The following is a 19025-nucleotide window of genomic DNA, read 5'->3' on the forward strand; positions in this document are numbered from 1 at the left end:
CCCACTGGTGGTGTTGCTATTTAGTGCACTTTTTTGCCGCCAAACAAAGGATACAGTCTCCTCTTTTTTTCTTTCTTAAAAAAAGAAATACTTAAAACAAGTTCTAATTTAGCAGGTGATCCAGCTGCAGGGGATGGCCCTTTCTGTGACACGGGCGCCTTCCAGGGCCCTTTGTGATGTGGGACATGGGGGTGCCCAGAGACCCTTGCGATATCCCAGACACAACAAATTAATAACAAGCAGTATTAACAGCAAATTAGAAATAGCAAATAATAGAATAACAAATAATAATACTATAATAACAAATAACCAGTAACAATAACAACAAATTAATAAATGTTTAATAAAACTCTCTAATTGTTTGTGGACTCTCTGACTCTTTTGGCTTCTTCCCACCACAAAGATTTACAACTCTTGGCTGCTCCCTTTCCCTTATGGCTGGCTTGTCACAACCTGGTCAGAAAAGATGCTGAGTTTTCCAATCCTGCTCATCTGTTCCTGGTCCCTCTCGGGAGCAAGGCAGGTGTTGGCAGCAGAAATAATCAGGGAATTACAGAATATCCTGAGCTGGGAGGGACCCTCAAGGATCATCCAGTCCAAGCCCTGGCCCTGCCCAGGACACCCCAACACTCCCCCCTGTCCCTCAGAGCATTGTCCAAACCCTCCTGGAGCTCTGGCAGCCTTGGGGCCGTGCCCACTGCCCTGGGGAGCCTGGGCAGTGCCCACCACCCTCTGGGGGAAGAACCTTGTCCTGAGATCCACCTTGAGCCTGCCCTGTCCCAGCTCCAGCCCTTCCCTGGATCCTGTCCTTGCTCACACTGAGCCAGGATCGGGGGCTGAGGGAACAGAGACTCCTCTCCAGATTTTCTGACCCCATCTCCCTCTTGGCCAGCACCTCTCAGGAATGGGACAGCACTCAGGGAAACTGTAGAAAACCCTGGATTTATTCTTGCTTCATTTCCCTGGCACAACCACAATCTCCTGTGAGTCCAACACTGCCCAGCCCAAACCTGGCAGGGCCCCCGTGGTGACTGAGGCTGGAACTGCCCAATTTCTCACCCAAGGGGACACATTTTTAGGACTTCTGCTTAAATGGAAATTGTTTGGAGATATTCACTTTGTTAAGAATTTAAAAAAGAGGAAACTATACCATTTGTTTGGCAGCAAAAAGTGAACACCACCAGTGGGGAGGAGAGTTTCCCAATTCTAGGTATTGACCTTCAAAACAATAACACAACTCTTTTTTTTTATCACCACTTGACCTCCACGAAGTGGAAGGTTCAGGGCACAGCAGGGACTGAAGGAGGGGCTGCAAGGCCACAAGTGCTGGGGCTGCCCCGGGCCGGGTCCAGGCGGTCCCGCTGTCCATGGGGGGCCGGGGGTGGCCCTTTGTGACACGGGGGCACCTTCCAGGGCCCTTTGTGAGGTGGGACATGGGTGTGCCCAGAGGCCTTTGTGACATCCCAGACCCCGCCCTGCCCCAGGGGTATATAAGGGGTGCAGAGCTCAGCCCATCTCAGCTCCCCCCGGGGAGCAGTTCCCTCTCCCTCCCTCCCTCTCCTTCCCTCCCTCTCCCTCCCCCTCTCCCTCCCCCTCTCCCTCTTTGCAGCACAGGACGACGCCAATGGACAGGAACAGGACAATGGACAGGAACAGGACAATGGACAGGAACAGGACCATGGCCATGGATGAGGAGAAGCCCGCCCAGGCCTCCTCTGCCTCCTCCGCCCCCCGCGGATGGACCTCAGGCTTCCACAGGATGGGGAAAGAACCCCCAGGATCCTGGGCTTCCCAGCTGGATGGACCCTGGGCTTCCCAGCTGGATGGATCCTGGGCTTCCCAGCTGGATGGACCCTGGGCTTCCCAGCTGGATGGATCCTGGGCTTCCCAGCTGGATGGACCCTGGGCTTCCCAGCTGGATGGATCCTGGGCTTCCCAGCTGGATCCTGGCCAGACCAACCCAGCTGGATGGACACTGGGACCAGGATTAACATCCCAGCATGAGGGTAGGGATCAAGGCTGGGACAAGGATTAACCATCCTATCCTGTGCATAGATGCTGGGACCAGGATTAACCATCCCATCATGGATCGACGCTGGGACAAGGATCAACATCCCATGATGTGGATCAATGCTGGGACCAGGATTAACATCCCATCAGCTGGACAAACACCGCCTCCTGGTAACCATTTTTTTCTTCCTTCCTCCCTCCCTTCCTCCCTCCTTCCCTCCCTCCTTCCCTCCCTTTCTTCTTTCTTTCTTTCTTTTTTCTTTCTTTCTTCTTTCATTCTTTCTTTCTTTCTTTCTTTCTTTCTTTCTTTCTTTCTTCTTCTTTCTTTCTTTCTTTCTTTCTTTCTTTCTTTCTTTCTTTTTCTTTCTTTCTTTTTTCTTTCTTTTTTTCTTTCTTTTGTTATCTCTTTCTTTTTTCTTTCTCTCCTTTTTCTTTCTTTTTTTTCTTCTTCTCTTTTTTTTCCTTTTTTTATTTCCTTTTTGCTCTTTCTTTTTTCTTTCTCTCTCTCTCTTTTTCTTTCTTATTTTTACTCTTTCTTTTTTCTTTTAATAAATTTAATGCAATAGACTAGATAAATGTAATAAATAACGATAGAAAATATATAACAATATATTAGAAATATATGCAATATATTTAATAATTTTATTCAGAAAATCTATTAATAAAAGTTAGTACATGTTTAACAAACAATTCCCATGGTTTGTGGACTCTCTGACTCTCGTCGCTCCTTCCCACCACAACCATTTACCACTCTCAGCTGCTCCCTTTCCCTTATGGCTGGGTCAGCACAACCTGGTCAGAAAAGATGCTGAGTTTTCCAATCCTGCTCCTCTGTTCCGGGTCCATCTCAGGAGCAAGGCGGGTGTTGGTAGCAGAAATAATCAGGGAATCACAGAATATCCTGAGTTGGAAGGGACCCACAAGGATCATCAAAGTCACACTCCTGGCCCTGCCCAGGACACCCCAACAATCCCCCTCCATCCCTCAGAGCGTTGTCCAAACCCTCCTGGAGCTCTGGCAGCCTTGGGGCCGTGCCCACTGCCCTGGGGAGCCTGGGCAGTGCCCACCACCCTCTGGGGGAAGAACCTTGTCCTGAGATCCACCCTGAGCCTGCCCTGTCCCAGCTCCAGCCCTTCCCTGGCTCCTGTCCCTGCTCACACCGAGTCGAGATCGGGGCCTGAGGGAACAGAGACTCCTCTCCAGATTTCCTGACCCCATCTCCCTCTTGGCCAGCACCTCTCAGGAATGGGACAGCACGCAGGGAAACTGTAGAAAACCCTGGATTTATTCTTGCCTCATTTCCCTGGCACAACCACAATCTCCTGTGAGTCCAACACTGCCCAGCCCAAACCTGGCAGGGCCCCCGTGGTGACTGAGGCTGGAACTGCCCAATTCCTCACCCAGGGGGACACATTTTTGGGACTTTTGCTTAATGGGACCTTGCCTGGAAATATTTCCTTTCTTAAGAAAGAGAAGAAGATGAAACCATATCATTCCTTCAGCAGCAAAGTGCATGAAATAGTAACACCACCGGTGCGGGGCGGGCGATTTCCCAATGCTAGGTATTAACACGGAGAAAACCAATAAAACTGTGGGGTTTTTATGGCTCCTCGACCTCCACGAAGTAGAAGGTTCCCATCACACGCTCTGCTGCTGGGATTTAAATTCCTCCTCGGCAACTTGAGGACGGGAATAGGGGAATTCTGCACGACAGAACAGGGCGTTTACGCTGGCGAAGCGCAGCGGCGCCGGTTAAATAAAAAAACAAAACAAAACAAAACAAAACAACAACAAAAAAAAGACAAAAAAACCAAACAAAAGCAAAAACACCCCCCCCACAAAAAAAAAAAAAAAAAACCACTAAAATGCTCTTATTCTGAGGAGAGGCGAGCAGTGGACTTTTTCAGTTTTAAGGTTTATTTGGATGATTTTTTTCCCTCTGTCCCTGAGGCGGCGCGCGGGGCGGGCGCGCGCATGCGCGGAGGGGGGCGAAGGGGGCGGGAAAGGCGGGAGCGCGGGAGCCGCTCGGGCCGGGGACGGTGAGGGGGAAGGCGGGGATGTGTCCCGTGTGTGTGGGGACGGGGATCCGTACCGGGGTTTGCTGGTCCCGACCTGTGGGGAGCGCGTTTTGGGGGGTCCCCGCGGCTCAGGGGAGCGGCCAGCGGCGCCTCTGCCCCCCGCGCCGGGCCGCCCGTGCCCGGGCGTTGTGTGGGTTGTTACCCCGGCGGGGTTTTCTTCCTTTGTGCCTTTCTACCCACGGGACGGGTGGGCCGAGAGACAGGGCTTTATATTCTTGTCCTGCAGTCCCGAAACAGGCGCATTAGCCGTACTCAGTCCTAACTTTTAGGAACGGCCTTTCTCAAACCATCCTGCTGGGAAGTTCCGGGGTGTGTCAGCGGTGCCTGCGAAATGTGCGGGAAGTTGGATGGCCAGAGCCCTGAGGAACGAGAACTGAGGTGGGCTTTTGGCTCTTGTTTTCTTCAGCGGACATGAAGGTCATCACCTGCGAAATCGTGTGGCACAATAAGGAGCCTGTTTACAGCCTGGACTTCCAGCACGGGGCGGATGGGAAGATCAATCGCTTGGCCTCGGCGGGGGTGGACACGGCTGTGAGGGTGAGTTCGGCTGCTTTGGGTGGGGTTTAGGCACTGGAAGGGGCTCTGAGGTCTCCCTGGAGCCTTCTCTTCTCCACTCTGAACGCCCCCAGCTCTCCCAGCGTGTCTCCAGAGCAACTGTGCTCCAGCCCTTTGATCATCTTCTTGAGTTCTCCCTGAGTTCTGCTGCTGAGTGTCAAACTTATTTGTGGAAAATTACCTCCATCAGCTGCTGGCTGCTGTACTGGAGTAGTGCTAATGGAGGGCCCAGACCTGTGGGTCAGTAAGAAACAACTAATTTTAATTTCTTCATGTTCCTCACAGTTGAATTTTGTCTGCCATGTTATGAGTAGTCACTCAGCAGTGTGAGGTCTTTGTACAGCCTTTTTCGTTCGCCTTCAGCTTTATCTCCTCAGTCATTTGTGTTGGTGCTTGCACACTTTGTTTCCCAGTTGTTCATCCTTCTGAGAATCCCTTAGGAAAATGTTGACTAGCACAAGTCCCCAGAGGTGTGGCTGTAGGAACCACCTCTGCAAAATCAGGCAGTTCTTTATCAGGTTTTGAATTCTTAATGCACATGAAAGAAGGAAGAAGTTCTTTGCTGTGAGGGTGGGGAGGCCCTGGCCCAAGTTGCCCAGAGAAGCTGTGGCTGCCCCTGGATCCCTGGAAGTGTCCAAGGCCAGGTTGGACAGGGCTTGGAGCAACCTGGTCTGGTGGAAGATGTCCCTGCCCATGGCAGGGGGTGGCACTGGATGATCTTTAATGTCCCTTCCAACCCAAACCATTCTGTGACTCTACTTAGGGAAATCAATTTAATTTATTGCCAGTTGATAACAGAGTAGGATAGTGAGAAATAAGAAGAAAACTAAAACCACCTTCCTGCCACCCCCTCCCTTCCTTCCAGGCTCAGCTTCGTTCCTGCCTTTTCCATCTCCTCCCTCCTCACACCTTTCCCTGCTCCAGTGTGGAGTCCATCCCACAGGAGATGGTCCTCCAGGAACTTCTCAGACATGAGTCCTTCCCATGGGCTGCAGTTTTACAGGAAGTTCTCCAGCATGGGTCCATTTCCACGGGGTCAGTCCTTCAGGAGCAATGTGGGTCCCCCACAGGGTCACAAGTCCTGCCAGCAAACCTGCTCCAGTGTGGCTCCTCTCTCCACAGGGCCACAGGTCCTGCCAGGAACCTGTTCCAGCACGGGCTGTGCACAGGCTGCAGCCTCCTGCAGGGCACATCCCCTGCTCCAGTGTGGGCTCCTCCCGGGGCTGTGGGTGGATCTCTGCTCCCTGTGGAGTCCCTAGGCTGCAGGGGCACGGCTGCCTCACCATGGGCTGATGGAAGTGGGGATTGTGGAAGTGGTGAAGCTGCACCTCGAGTCCTGTGCTCTCTTCTGGACCCCTCACTTCCAAAAGGACATGAAGGGGCTGGAGCGTGTCTGGAGAAGGGAACAGAACTGGGGAAGGATCTGGAAAACATGTCCTGTGAGGAGCAGCTGAGCTGGGGGGGTTTATCTGGAGAAGAGGAGGCTCAGGGGGGACCTCATTGCACAGGAGGGGGCAGGGAGGGGGGTCAGGCTCTGCTACCATGTCCCGAGGGAAAGGAGGAGAGGGAATGGTCTCAAACTGCACCAGGGCAGGTTCAGATGAGAGGTTAAGAAAAAGCTTTCCCTGTCAGAGTGGTCAGGCACTGGAATGAGTTGCTCAGGAAGGTGGTGGAGTCCCTGTGTCTGGGAGTGTTCCAGAGGTGTCTGGATGTGTCCCTTGGGGCCATGGATTGGGGGTGATTGTGGTGGTGCTGGGGTGGCACTGGACGATCCTGGAGGTCTCTCCCAGCCTTGCTGATGCTGTGATACTGCACCTTGGCCCTCAAAACTTCCCGTAACCCTTTTGTAACCAGATCTGGAAGGTGGAGAAAGGTCCGGACGGCAAAGCCATCGTGGAATTCCTGTCCAACCTGGCCCGGCACACCAAGGCCGTGAACGTCGTGCGCTTCTCTCCGAGCGGAGAGATCCTGGCGTCCGGAGGAGACGGTGAGAGCTGCTCCTCGTGGGTCTCACGCAGGATCATCGTGATGCTGGATTACATAAAATGCATTAACGAAACAGGGAGTGGGGGAAAGAGAGGAGCTTCATCTGGTTTCTCCTGCAGATGCTGTCATTTTGCTGTGGAAGCTGAACGACAGCAAGGAACTGGAGCCGCTGGTTTTTCAGGATGAGGATGAAGCTCAGCTCAACAAGGAGAACTGGGCAGTTGTTAAAACCTTAAGGTAGCTCGTTATTTCGTGAACCTGCTTTTCTCTTCGGTGTTTTTGGGTCCCCAGTGGCTTTTGTTGTGCGGTACAGTCTTCAGTGTCTGCAGAAATTCAGTGCTCTCTAATATTTACTTGCTCTAATATTAGTCCTTTAAAGGCCCCCTTGAGAGGGCACATAAAAAGGATAGAGAGGGATGTTTTATACACATAGAGAGTGACAGAACAAAAGGGAATGGTCTAAAACTGGCAGGGGGCAGGGTTAGATTAGATATTAGAAAGAAATTCTTCCCTGTGAGAGTGGGGAGGCCCTGGCCCAGGTTGCCCAGAGAAGCTGTGGCTGCCCCTGGATCCCTGGAAGTGTCCAAGGCCAGGTGGGAGGGGCTTGGAGCAACCTGGGCTAGTGGAAGGTGTCTCTCCCATGGCAGGGGGTTGGAACTGGATCATCTTTAAAGTCCTTTCCAACCCAAACTCTTCTGTGATTCTGTGATTTTATTGTATTTAACTTTTTTTTCTATACTTTTTTTTCTATGACATCTTCAGTCAAGGCAGAAAGTCATAACTCACACACTCTGAAATTGGTTCCTGAGATTTGCAGTCCCTTAGAGCTCAGCACAGAAATACATAAAAGAAATGTGAAGTTTTATTTTACTGGCTTTAGAGTAGAAATTTTGATCTTTATTAAGGCTGAGAGCATCAGTAGATAAAATGATTGATGCAATTACAGCTGTTGCTTCAAATGTACCACAGTTAATAAAATATACACAGTACATACTCAGGCTGAGTAAATTTAGCTGACAGTGGCCAAGGCATCAAAACATCACTGGCAGTTGAACTACAGCTGTTCTCACAAAATAAAAAATAAAAAGTAACTCTGCTCTCCATAACTGAAACATTCTTGGCAGCTGCTGAGGTTGGTGTGAGAACAATTCCAGAAGCCCTGGTGGGATTGCTTGAAGTACCAGCAGGATCCTGTAGAAACATTTCTCTCTTAAAAGCAAAGAAACAACCCAAATTTTCAAATATGTAAAGTTGCCATACTGTGTGATAAGTCTTCAAACAACAAGCAATAAAAATGGGTTTTGATGGAGCCCTTTAGCTGGTTCCAGAATGTTTACCACCTTCTGAACGTGGAAGGGATTTTTTAACAGCTGAAAAACATGTTGTTTGTTTTATTTCAGTGATATTTTACTTGTCTCTTGATTTTTTTTAATTTTTTTTTTTTACCTAAAAAAGCATTAAAGTCTCGTTTACACGTAGCTGTTAATTATCAAATTAATAATTGCTTTCTTCTCCTCTGGCTTCCAGAGGCCACTTGGAAGATGTGTATGATATTTGTTGGACCTCAGATGGAAATTACATGGCCTCTGCTTCTGTGGATAACACAGCTATAATGTGGGATGTCAATAAAGGTAAATGCCACGTTTATTTATTTATCCCTTGCGTCTCCAGAGCTGGTGGAAGTGCCCTGTGGGATTTACCAAAAAATTGGAAGCATCTTTTTTGTGTTTGTGTTTGTTTGTTTGTTTGTTTTTTGTGATTAGTTTTTCTCAGTGTGATTTTCTGGTGTTGTGAGGCTGATAGCCCAGCTATATATAAATATATATTTTATATATATATATATATATATATATAATATATATATATAATATAGTTATCCTCAGGCATATCAATATGACATCAATATCAATTTGACATATCAATAACCCCTTCACCTTGGAGTGTTGATAATGAACTGTACCCAATTTTTTCACCCAGAACTCCTAAATAAACAGCTCCTTGCTTTACTCCACACCCCAACAAACCAACTTGTGGCCTTCCAGTCCCTGAGGGAGCCATCAAGACAGATGGAGAGAGACTGTTTAGGGCCTGGAGTGACAGGACAAGGGGGAATGGCTTCAAACTGGCACAGGGTGGATTTGGATTAGATATTAGGAAGGAATTCTTGGCTGGGAGGGTGGGGAGGGGCTGGGATAGAATTCCCAGAGAAGCTGTGGCTGCCCCTGGATCCCTGGAAGTGTCCCAGGCCAGGTTGGACAGGGCTTGGAGCCACCTGAGCTGGTGGAAGGTGTCCCTGCCCATGGCAGGGGGTGGCATTGGATCATCTTTAAAGTCCCTTCCAACCCAAGCCATTTCATGATTCCATGATTTGATGATCTAGGTGAAAAATGGGAAGCAATACAGGATTCAGACTCTGTTTTGCAAGATGTGACTGTTTTTAAGCTCCATTAGGCAAAACAGTTGTGTTCATTCCCAGCTCACTGCAGTGGGATTGAGGGACTGGAAGTCCTTGAGTTACAAACTGTTACAGGATGTCCTGTAGAAATTAGTTATTGGAGTTATTTTGTAACAAACAAACCTTAAATTGGACTTTAAAAGCAACTATTTCTTCTAGTTTTTCCAGCTACCATCAAATTAACACTTTAATTTTTTGTCTTGTTTTGTTTCTGAAATGAAGAAATGTTTTACAACACGTTTGAGCTTGGGATCTGAAAGCTGTTTGTAATTCCAGGACAGAAGGTTTCCATATTTAATGAGCACAAGAGTTATGTCCAAGGAGTAACCTGGGATCCTCTAGGCCAGTACATTGCAACCCTGAGCTGTGACAGGTGAGCTGCTGGTCTGTGTTTTATTAATTAACATAAATAATAAAATATTCATATTAATTAATATTCTTTCTTAATGGAGGATGAATTAAAAGGAAATGCACCAGATTCATGTGACTTTTTTTTAGTTTTATTCAGGTTGTAATGTAAGCAGGTTGATGTGAAAGTAAAATGATACTTTGCTTAATTTTTTCCTTGTGGTAAATGATTCCTTTGAATGGGAGTGTCCTCTCTTGGCAGCAAATAAGCTTAACATGGACTTCTGTAGGAATTTTTCTTCAGGAAATGAGTTTTCATGTTGTTGGTTGTTGCTGATACCAAATATATCTTAAACCAGCATAACTCAGGGAAGGTCAGAGCTGGGTGGTGGGGTGGGCACTGGTGTTTGCTTGGGCTCCCACTGTCCTGGTGAGGTGAAGTCAGGGGGGTTCCAGCATTCTGTACAGAGATATGCTCCAAATTTCATTTATTCCAAAGGAAATGAACCCTGGAAGTGTCCAAGGCCAGGTTGGACGAGGCTTGGAGCAACCTGGGCTAGTGGAAGGTGTCCCTGCCCATGGTAGGGGGTTGGAACCAGATGATTTTTAATGTCCCTTCCAACCCAGATCATTCTGGGATTCCCTGATTCACAGAGATGTAGTTCACTGTCTTTTTGAGATGAATTCCCACTCTGCAGGAACCCACAGGACAGGTAGGAACAGCCTGGCAGTTCCCTGGCTGCTCATTCCTGTTTTCCTCCATGAATCCATGTGCTGGTAGTTCACAAACCTTGTTGAGTCAAAGCATTGTCAGGGATTCACTGGTTATTTAGGCATTAAAACACATCCCCCAGGTGGTGTCTTGTGAGAGGGATTTTAATTAACAGGTGATTGTCATTTACTGAGAAGGGAGGTCCTGGGGCATTATGTGAGACTTGGGGTGAAAGGAAGCTGTTCAGAGCCACCAGGATGAGCAGAGGGATAGAGATCCTGTCCTGTGAGGAAAGGCTGGGAAAACTGGGATTGTTCAGACTGGAAAAGAGAAGCTTTGGGTTGACCTGATTGTGGCCTTCCAGGACCTCAAGGGGCTACAGGAAAGATGGAGAGAGACTATTTCCAAGGGCCTGGAGTGACAGGACAAGGGGAAATGACTTCAAACTGCCAGAGGGCAGGGTTAGATGGGATATTGGGAAGGAATTCTTCCCTGTGAGGGTGGGGAGGGTCTGGGATAGAATTCCCAGAGAAGCTGTGGCTGCCCCTGGATCCCTGGAAGTGTCCCAGGCCAGGTTGGACAGGGCTTGGAGCAACCTGGGCTGGTGGAAGGTGTCCCTGCCCATGGCAGGGGTGGCACTGGGTGGGTTTTGGGGTCCCTTGGCAGTGGGTGGTTCCGTGTTGCAGTGCCAGCTGACTGTGCTCTCCCCACGCAGGGTCCTGCGGGTGTACAGCACCCAGACCAAGAGGGTGGCATTCAATGTCACCAAGATGCCATCTGGATCAGGAGCTGAAGGAGAGGTACGTTGTTCTGCTGCTGCTGGGACCAGAGAATGTGCTGGGGGATATTTTTCCATGAGTTTTCTGTTCCATGAAACCAAGAATTTGCCATTCCTGTGATCCGTGTAACTAACACAGGATCATCAAGGTTGGAAGTGACCTTCAAGATCACCCAGTCCCACCATCACCCAACACCACCAGGATCACCCCTAATCCATATCCCCAAAAACTTCTTGCAGGTTAATCTGATCAAAGCAGCCACACAATGCCTTTGGTTGTCAGTGTTTATAAGGGTTTGGAAAAATGCTATGTATGGTGAATTTTTAACAGGAAAAACTTAAAGCATGTCTACAAGTAGCTGTAAGTTTATTCATGGATATGACATAGCAATAATATTTAAAAGTTAGCAGCCTGAAGTTTTCCAGAAGGTAGGCTGGTTTTTAAGAAAAACATGACTTAGGGGAAAATTCAGGAAATTCTCTCTAAGAGAGAAAACAAAGAGCTTTTTTTCACCAAAACAGTTCTAAGTGATAATAAAGTAACACCTCCAAGCTGGCTATAACCTTTTTAATTCCTTCTGTTCATTCTTTTTTCTTTTCTTGGGGAAAACATTTGTTAGAGTTTTATGGAGACTAAAGACCAGGCTTGAGAGCAGGCAGTTTGCCATTAGAGAAGTTTCTCTTTCAACCTCTAATACTGGAGTTAAAATTAAGTGCCTGAGGAACAGGCCCTCACACTGACTGTTAAATAGTGTTGTTCTCCAGGTTCTGACTATTTTTGGATTACTGGTCTGCCCCGGGAGTGTTTTGTTCAGCTGAAGAGGGATCAAGGCCTGTTTTTCTTAGCTGTGAAGGATTTATAGCAGAGCAGAAAGTGGAGTTTGGAGGAGCCGTGGTTCCTTCAAACATTTCCTTTTAAAAGTTGGGTTGTGCAACTGGATGTTTCCTCTCCCTGGAATTCCAGCTTCATGGCACTCCTGACAGCCCTGGTTTCCCTGTTTTGCAGGCCAGGAGCTACCGGATGTTCCACGACGACAGCATGAAGTCCTTCTTCCGGCGGCTCAGCTTCACTCCTGACGGCTCCTATTTGCTCACTCCAGGTTTGGGAACAGGGGCTGGGACTGAAGTGGTGTCACAGCACCATCCAGGTTGGAAAACAGCTCCAAGATCATCGAGTCCAACCTGTGGTGGCACCGGGAAGGAGGGACATGGACACGGCCCCTCCTGGCAGGCGGGGCTGGGATGAGGGGTGGGACGAGGTGTGGGGTCACTGTCAGAGCCAAACACAAACACAGAGTCACTGAGGCTGGAAAAGAGCTCCAAGGTCATCCAGTCCCCCCTGTGCCCCATCCCCACCTTGTCCCCCAGCCCAGAGCACTGAGTGCCACAGCCAGGCCTTCCTGGGACACCTCCAGGGCTGGGCACTCCAAACCTCCCTGGGCAGCCCCTGCCAAGGCCTCACCACCCTTTCCAGCAGGAAATTCCTCCTCCTGGCCAACCTGAGCCTCCCCTGGCACAGCCTGAGGCCGTTCCCTCTCCTCCTGTCCCTTGTTCCCTGGCAGCAGAGCCCGACCCCCCCTGGCTCCCCCCTCCTGTCAGGGGGTTGCAGAGCCAGAAGGTCCCCCCTGAGCCTCCTTTTCTCCAGGCTGAGCCCCCCCAGCTCCCTCTCTAATCTATTCTACTTTGAATGTGCCTCAATATTGCTTTCCAGCTCCTCAGGGATGCTGATTTATCCTAATAATTCCATTCCTCATTCTCCCTGCTGAAGAAAACACAGTGCTCCTTTAGCACTCCATAACATCGACTTCCTCCTGCGATAAAAATGAGATTTATAATGCTTTTCTGAACTGAAACACGGAAATTGCAACACCAGAACTCTGTTAAAAGAGAAACAAAGGACAGTGAGTGGTTTCTTTTAACTGATCCCTCTTTGTTTGTGTCCTTCCTTAAGAACATTCTGCAGCCAGAGTAAAAAACAGCACTGCAAGGAGGGGATCAGTGTACAAGCACTGCTTTTATAGATGTCTGGCAGCACCAAAAAGCAGCTTTGAAGGGGGGAAGTACATAAAGGAAACAAAACCAGCGCTAAATAAACATTTGGGATGCCTTTTTAAGTTGTATTGGGGTGCTTTTGCCCGACTGACAAGCCTAATTCCTGAGAAGCTGAATGTTTGTGGACATCAGGTGTGTGCTCAGGACCTTCCTGAGTGACGTTGTAACCCTTTATTTTCACAGCTGGCTGCGTGGAATCGGGAGAAAATGTTACCAACACCACCTATGTTTTCTCCAGGAACAACCTGAAAAGGTAAGAGTTTAACAAGATTAAAAAGGTGTGTTTTTATTTAAAAAAAAAAAAAAAATTAAAAAACTGAAACAGTGGAGCTGTGTTTCCTGAAACCCCTGATTCTTTCTGGAAGGCCTGTGGGTCACCTACCTTGTCCTGGGAAGGGAACTCTGGCTGTTCGCTGCTGCCCAGTCTACTTCGAGTTGAGAGGAGCATTTCAGAAAGGTACTGTGAGTCCTTCAGGGAGTATGAATTTACAGCAAATATGGGAAAAGGCCAGCCTGGCTGTTTACTGTTTTTATGCCTCAGCCTTTTAACATTCCATTTAGACAGTGTTGTACCACATCTTAGGAGCTGTTTCCTGATTCTTGAGACCCTCAATTCACCTTAAGCACCTCGTGAGTAGCTTTTGATAGAGTGGATAAACGTTGTTACTTGGCCTCTCAAGCTACAGAAGCTCTGTTTAATGTTTTTCTTGAACTATTAAGCGTTTTGTGTTGAAAATAAATAACTTGGTTTAGCACTAAAGGAGTGATCCAGTGAAATATTTTCTCTCAGTCTCAATTACCCACATCAGAGAAGCACCAGGGAGTTGATGTTTGTTCAAGGAAGCCAAACCTGAAGCAGTGCTGGTGTTACTGGCCAGAACAGGAATTCTGAGGTGGGGAAAGGGTTGTATAAAGTGGCACAAGAACGTACCTGGGGATTGAAGTTCAGCCTTATTGTGAGCCCAGTGGGCCCAGGAGGGTTTATATTTTAACAAGACCAGTGTTACTCTGGTGAAAAGGCAGAGCTTTGCTCCTTTCTTTACAGGGTCAATTTGGAGTGTTCCCTAGAGGATTTAAAGATTACCTGTTGTATTTTCATTGTGATCTTTAGATCCCTTCTAAGGGTGTGTTGCAAAGGAAGGAGGTGAGTGTCTGCATTTGTCTCTGGAGCTCCTCTAAAGGGAGACTGTAAAACTGAAGTTCATATAAATATGCTGACAAATTTCAGCTGGAAAATATAGGACAAACTTTTCAAAATAATAGCAATCCAGAGGGGAAAAAGCTTCTGCCAACTTCTCTTCAATTGAGACAACAGGGCACAAACTTCAGGCAACAGAAATGTTGTACTTGACATTAAATTAGACATTTTATACAAGTGCTGTCTTCTCAGTGCTTATCTAATCAATATCATCATCTTTATTATATCTGCAGTCACCACCTTGCAATAAATGCAAGAGAGAATTCTCAGGGTGTTCATTTCTTTGCTCTCTAGATGAGATCAGTCAGAAATCCTGCCCTGCTCTCTTTAACCTGCCCTATCGGTTGGTGTTTGCTGTGGCCTCAGAAGATTCTGTGCTTTTTTATGACACTGAGCAGTCCTTCCCCTTTGGTTATGTCTCTAACATCCATTATCACACCCTGAGTGACATTTCCTGGTGAGTAATTGTTCTATTCCTGGTGCTTGTTGTGAGAGGGGAAATTCCCTTTTTACCTGTCCAAAGTTCCATGAGGCATCTTCTGGGTTTATATTTAATTTGTGACATATGTGTGGTCACTGTCATCAGTGTCTGAAGAGCAAGCACCCCTTTTTTGCCCTGTTAACTGGAGAATTATGGTTCTTAATTAATTGGGGAAAAAGGTGCAAGTTCCCTGTGAAAATGAACATGGTAGATGCCCATGAAAAGTCCTCATTGTTCAGGCAGTGTGACTGGGAATAAGGAAGTTGTTTGGAGGTTTTGGAAGTCACCTGAGTTCAGGTTTCTGTGCTCTGGTCAAAATCTGCTTTATCTGCACAATCCTGCTTCGTGGTTGTCCACATGTAGGACAAAGTCATTGGTCTGACTCCCCTCTTTTAATTTAATGTGGGAAATTAGGACTGGAGCTGAAAACTGAACCCAGTCAGGTTATCCTGCTCTGCTGCTCAAGGCTTAAATGTACACATGGACTTGGGGAAGGGAGGGTGAAAAGACAGGGACAACATGAGGGTGTGAGGGTTGGAAAAAAAAAGTTCTGGCCTTGAATTTTAACGGAAAACCAATAAATCCCAAATAGGTCCAGCGACGGATCCTTCCTGGCTATTTCCTCCACGGATGGATACTGTTCCTTCGTCACCTTTGAGGAGGATGAGCTGGGAATTCCACTGAAGGAGAAGCCCCAGATCAGTGTCAGGACTCCTGGTGCAACAGAGAAGAAGGTGAAGAAGAGCCAGTCCCACAAATCCACGTCCCCAGGCTCCAGGCTGGCCGAGGGGACTCCTCCCAGCAGGAGCAGCGATCCCAGCCCTGCCACCCTCCAGCCCAGAACACCCAGCACTGCCAGCAGGGACTCGCCTTCCACTCCTGTGGGCACCACAAACGTCCCAGCCTCGTCCTCAGAGGAGAGGAGGAGCAGCCAGGCAGCCCCCCCCAGCACTGGGGCAAAGCAGCCCCGCAGGATCGCCCTCAACACGTTACAGGCCTGTTTCAAGGCCCCAAGGTGAGATTTATGTGGCCCTTCCCGGTCGTAAACGCCAAGGCCGAGACAAGCTGGGCTTGTGCCACGTCCAAAGGTTGGGGTTTAGGCAGAAATTCCCAGCCCTGGGTCTTGGTGGGAGCTGCCTTGACGTGGAACTTTTTTGTTCCAGTTCTGGAGGAGGTCAGGATGTCTCCTGAACCCTGAATGTGCAGCTTTTGGATTTCTGCCTGAAATGTGAGGCAGTGGCAGAGTTCACCTGATGGCTGTGCCATGGCCATATGGCAGCAATAGGGGTCTGTCTTGGGCCAGGAGTTGGACTTGGATGATCCTTGTGCATCCTTTCCAACTTGGAATATCCTGGGATTCTGCCTTCAGGTCCCACTGTCTGTACAAAAATGGTACCTGAAGCCTTCAGCTGGCGAGACCCTTCAGATGTTAGTATTCAAATATTAAGTATTTAAATATTAGATATTAGAAAGAAATTGTTCCCTGTGAGGGTGGGGAGGCCCTGGCCCAGGTTGCCCAGAGAAGCTGTGGCTGCCCCTGGATCCCTGGAAGTGTCCAAGGCCAGGTTGGACGGGGCTTGGAGCAACCTGGGCTGGTGGAAGGTGTCCCTGCCCATGGCAGGGGGTTGGAATGGGATCATTCAACATATAAAGAGAATTTGAAAAGTGCAGTAAAATATATCTGAACTACCTTTACAATTAACTGGTTCTATATGAATTAAACCTTTAAGTAAAATATTTGTGGAAATGATGTCCATAAAGCAATTGAACTATTTCTGCTCTTTTAAAGGAGAATAAACTTGATTTCATTGAAGCCAGATACACCCACCCCTGCAGATACAGACACAGCTCCTGGGCCTCCTTCCTCAGAGCAGGACCATGGTAAGCTTTTGTGGCTCTCAACATCCAGCCAAGTCTTTTGCCAATCAGTTTTTTCCATTATAGATTTATGTTATTAAAAAAAACCCCAAACCTGGTTTTAAATTCTGAAACTTCTTCCTTGTCTCGATGTGTTTGAAAGGTGCTTTAGACAATATAAAATGTGTTCTCACTGTGGTGGTAGCTCTTGGGCAGCTGCTGTATGTCACTACAGGCTTTGTAATAGTGAAATGAAGAATAAATTCACCTGGATTTGATGTTCTCCAGGTCCTACATGTGGGTTTTAAAGACCCTTATCCTTCCAGCATATCACTGTTTCAGGTGCTGGACTCTCTCAAACCAGGGTTGTTTTTATGTTTTGGTGAGTGCTGAATTGTTTGTGAATTCAGCAAACCCATTTACTTCACTAATCTGAATTTTCTCACCTTAAATGATCTCCCTGTCTGCTTGTTTCAGAGAGGCCATTGCCACCTGATGACAGTCTTCAAAATCCCCCAGCACCAAAACGTCCCAGGACTGAGGAAATGCCTCTTTCTGCACCTGAACATCAAACCACCTCTGAGCCAGACAAATAAGGGCTGAGCTGATTCAAACAAAGAAGCTTTTAGCAGGCTCTTCCCAGTCTGAAGTCAAAGCAGCCACATCTGAGTGCATTTCTTTGTGCAGCTGTTAAATCCTCAATTCCCAATTAAAGTTGCTGTGGCACTGTGAAGGACCTGCCAAGTAGAAGACACAGGTTTCAGGAATGTAGTTTTTGCAGAAAGAAGAAATAGTTGGGAAGTGACTTCAAGAAATGCCAGAGCTTAAGGAAATCAGGGAAATCTGGGTATTTAAAAAGCCATCCAGTAACCTGCAAGTCTCCATCAGAGTCCTTAAATTCGTGTTTGCAAAGCATTATGTCTTCCAGTAACCTGTGTGGCACAAGAATAGAATGTATTCATAGGATCTGATGTGGTTTAAGACCTAAAAAAAGAGGAAATTGTGTCATTCCAGCATCTGGGCTTATTTGTTGGGCAGAGTGTCAAATAATTCCCCTCAGTACCTGTGGAATGGGAGCTGATGGTCAGGGTGCAACACAGATCAGGGCTGAGATGACTTCAACAGAAATGCAAAGATTGAACTGCAAGAAACAAGAAGGAAAAAGGAAGAAACCCTCTGGGGACCTGGTTTGGAATTAAACAGCAGGAAAAAAAGTTCTTAATTGTTTAGTTTCTGTGTTTAAAAAAGAAATGCAGGCAGGAGATTTTCCTGAGGCAGCAGGATTTGAGTGCAGACATTAGAAATACCCCCTTTTTCCTTTTTCAAAACTTAACTCCCTCAGCCAATAAAATACACCACAATGTATGTATGTGTTCATATTAAACCTCTTTGATTTTTAATTCTTCCCTGGATTTTTTTGTGTAATTAATTAGTGCTTGTTTTCTGTCATCTTCTAAGAGAGCAGACTAATATTTAGAAAAGCAGAAATACTTTTATAAAGTGACTCATAGAAGTTTCACAGGGAGGAAATATTAACAAATACCTGTGTCAGTGTTTCAGATAAATGAATTATGTTGTCTACAAAGAAATTTCAACAATAATAAGCAAAGAGTCTTAGGAAATTCATGGTAGCTTAGTTTTCAGCCACTTTATGTCCCAATTCTGCAATCTGTTATATTTATATAACATCCATTCTTTCCAAATAAATAGTTCCTATTTTTTTCCAGCTTCCTTCTAAGAAGCCAGGGCTTGATTTCTTTAGGAATTATGTTTTATAATCGACTGAGGAAAGTTAATCCATGCCTTGAGAGCCTTTTTTGTGCTGGGAGATGCAAAATGATAAACCTGAAATGCCACATTCAACCCCAACCTTTCCAAGAATGTCCTGGAATTTCTGGGCAGGTCCTTGAAGAGGTAAGGGGAGAAATAGGGAAGATCATCTCCAGTGTAACAGTTTAAGCTCTCAGTCCATGACAGGTCTTTTCCTTGATGGAGTTACTGCTAATTAAAATCATGAGGATCTTTTGCTCTTCAACAAAAACATGTGGAGGTCCCACCTTAAAATCCAAATATTTCCATGAGCCACTGAACTGACAAGGCCTTGTTTCACATGGATTCACAGGGAACTGCACTGGGGGTTTCAAATAGACTTTGCAGCTTTTTAGATGGGTCTCCAATAGATTTTGCAACTTTTTAGGTGTGTTTCAGATAGATTTTGCAGCTTTTAAGATGGCTAAAGATTCATGACTTGTCCTGCTCCTGGAAAGACTTCCTGCTGTGTGATAATGGTTAGTTTTTAGACAGCCAGACACGGTGCTATTGATGTTAAATTTTTCTGCTCTCCATATATATATATATATTTATATATCTTGTAGTTATTTAACCACTGCCTTTTGGTCAAAATTTGTTTGATACTTGCCTGTGGATTCAAAACAGGCTCTGTATTTTGTATAAACACAGGGAGTGTGCATACAAATGTTGTTACCAACTAAATAGCATAAAATAAAAACTTGTC

At 46.9% G+C, this 19025-nt stretch overlaps 1 protein-coding gene across 2 annotated transcripts; it reads left to right on the top strand.

The window, feature by feature from the left end:
* Nucleotides 1–4009: 4009 nt before the first annotated feature.
* On the top strand, nucleotides 4010–19025 carry CHAF1B (chromatin assembly factor 1 subunit B). 2 transcript variants are annotated; one of them, XM_051773049.1, is made up of 14 exons: nucleotides 4010–4049; nucleotides 4495–4625; nucleotides 6498–6630; nucleotides 6749–6866; nucleotides 8157–8260; nucleotides 9361–9457; nucleotides 10860–10944; nucleotides 11929–12022; nucleotides 13158–13227; nucleotides 13340–13431; nucleotides 14467–14629; nucleotides 15246–15668; nucleotides 16443–16534; nucleotides 16988–19025. In XM_051773049.1, the coding sequence occupies exons 2-14, from the start codon at nucleotides 4500–4502 to the stop codon at nucleotides 17104–17106; spliced, it is 1716 nt and encodes a 571-aa protein (XP_051629009.1). In that variant the 5' UTR covers nucleotides 4010–4049; nucleotides 4495–4499; the 3' UTR covers nucleotides 17107–19025. The 2 variants fall into 2 exon arrangements, with proteins under 2 accessions (XP_051629009.1, XP_051629011.1); XM_051773051.1 differs by lacking the exons at nucleotides 4010–4049; nucleotides 4495–4625 and adding an exon at nucleotides 4632–5678.

The sequence above is a fragment of the Manacus candei genome, unplaced genomic scaffold, assembly GCF_025592945.1.
Source record: "Manacus candei isolate 608988 ecotype Guabito, Panama unplaced genomic scaffold, ASM2559294v1 h1tg000165l, whole genome shotgun sequence".
Lineage (NCBI taxonomy): Eukaryota > Metazoa > Chordata > Aves > Passeriformes > Pipridae > Manacus > Manacus candei.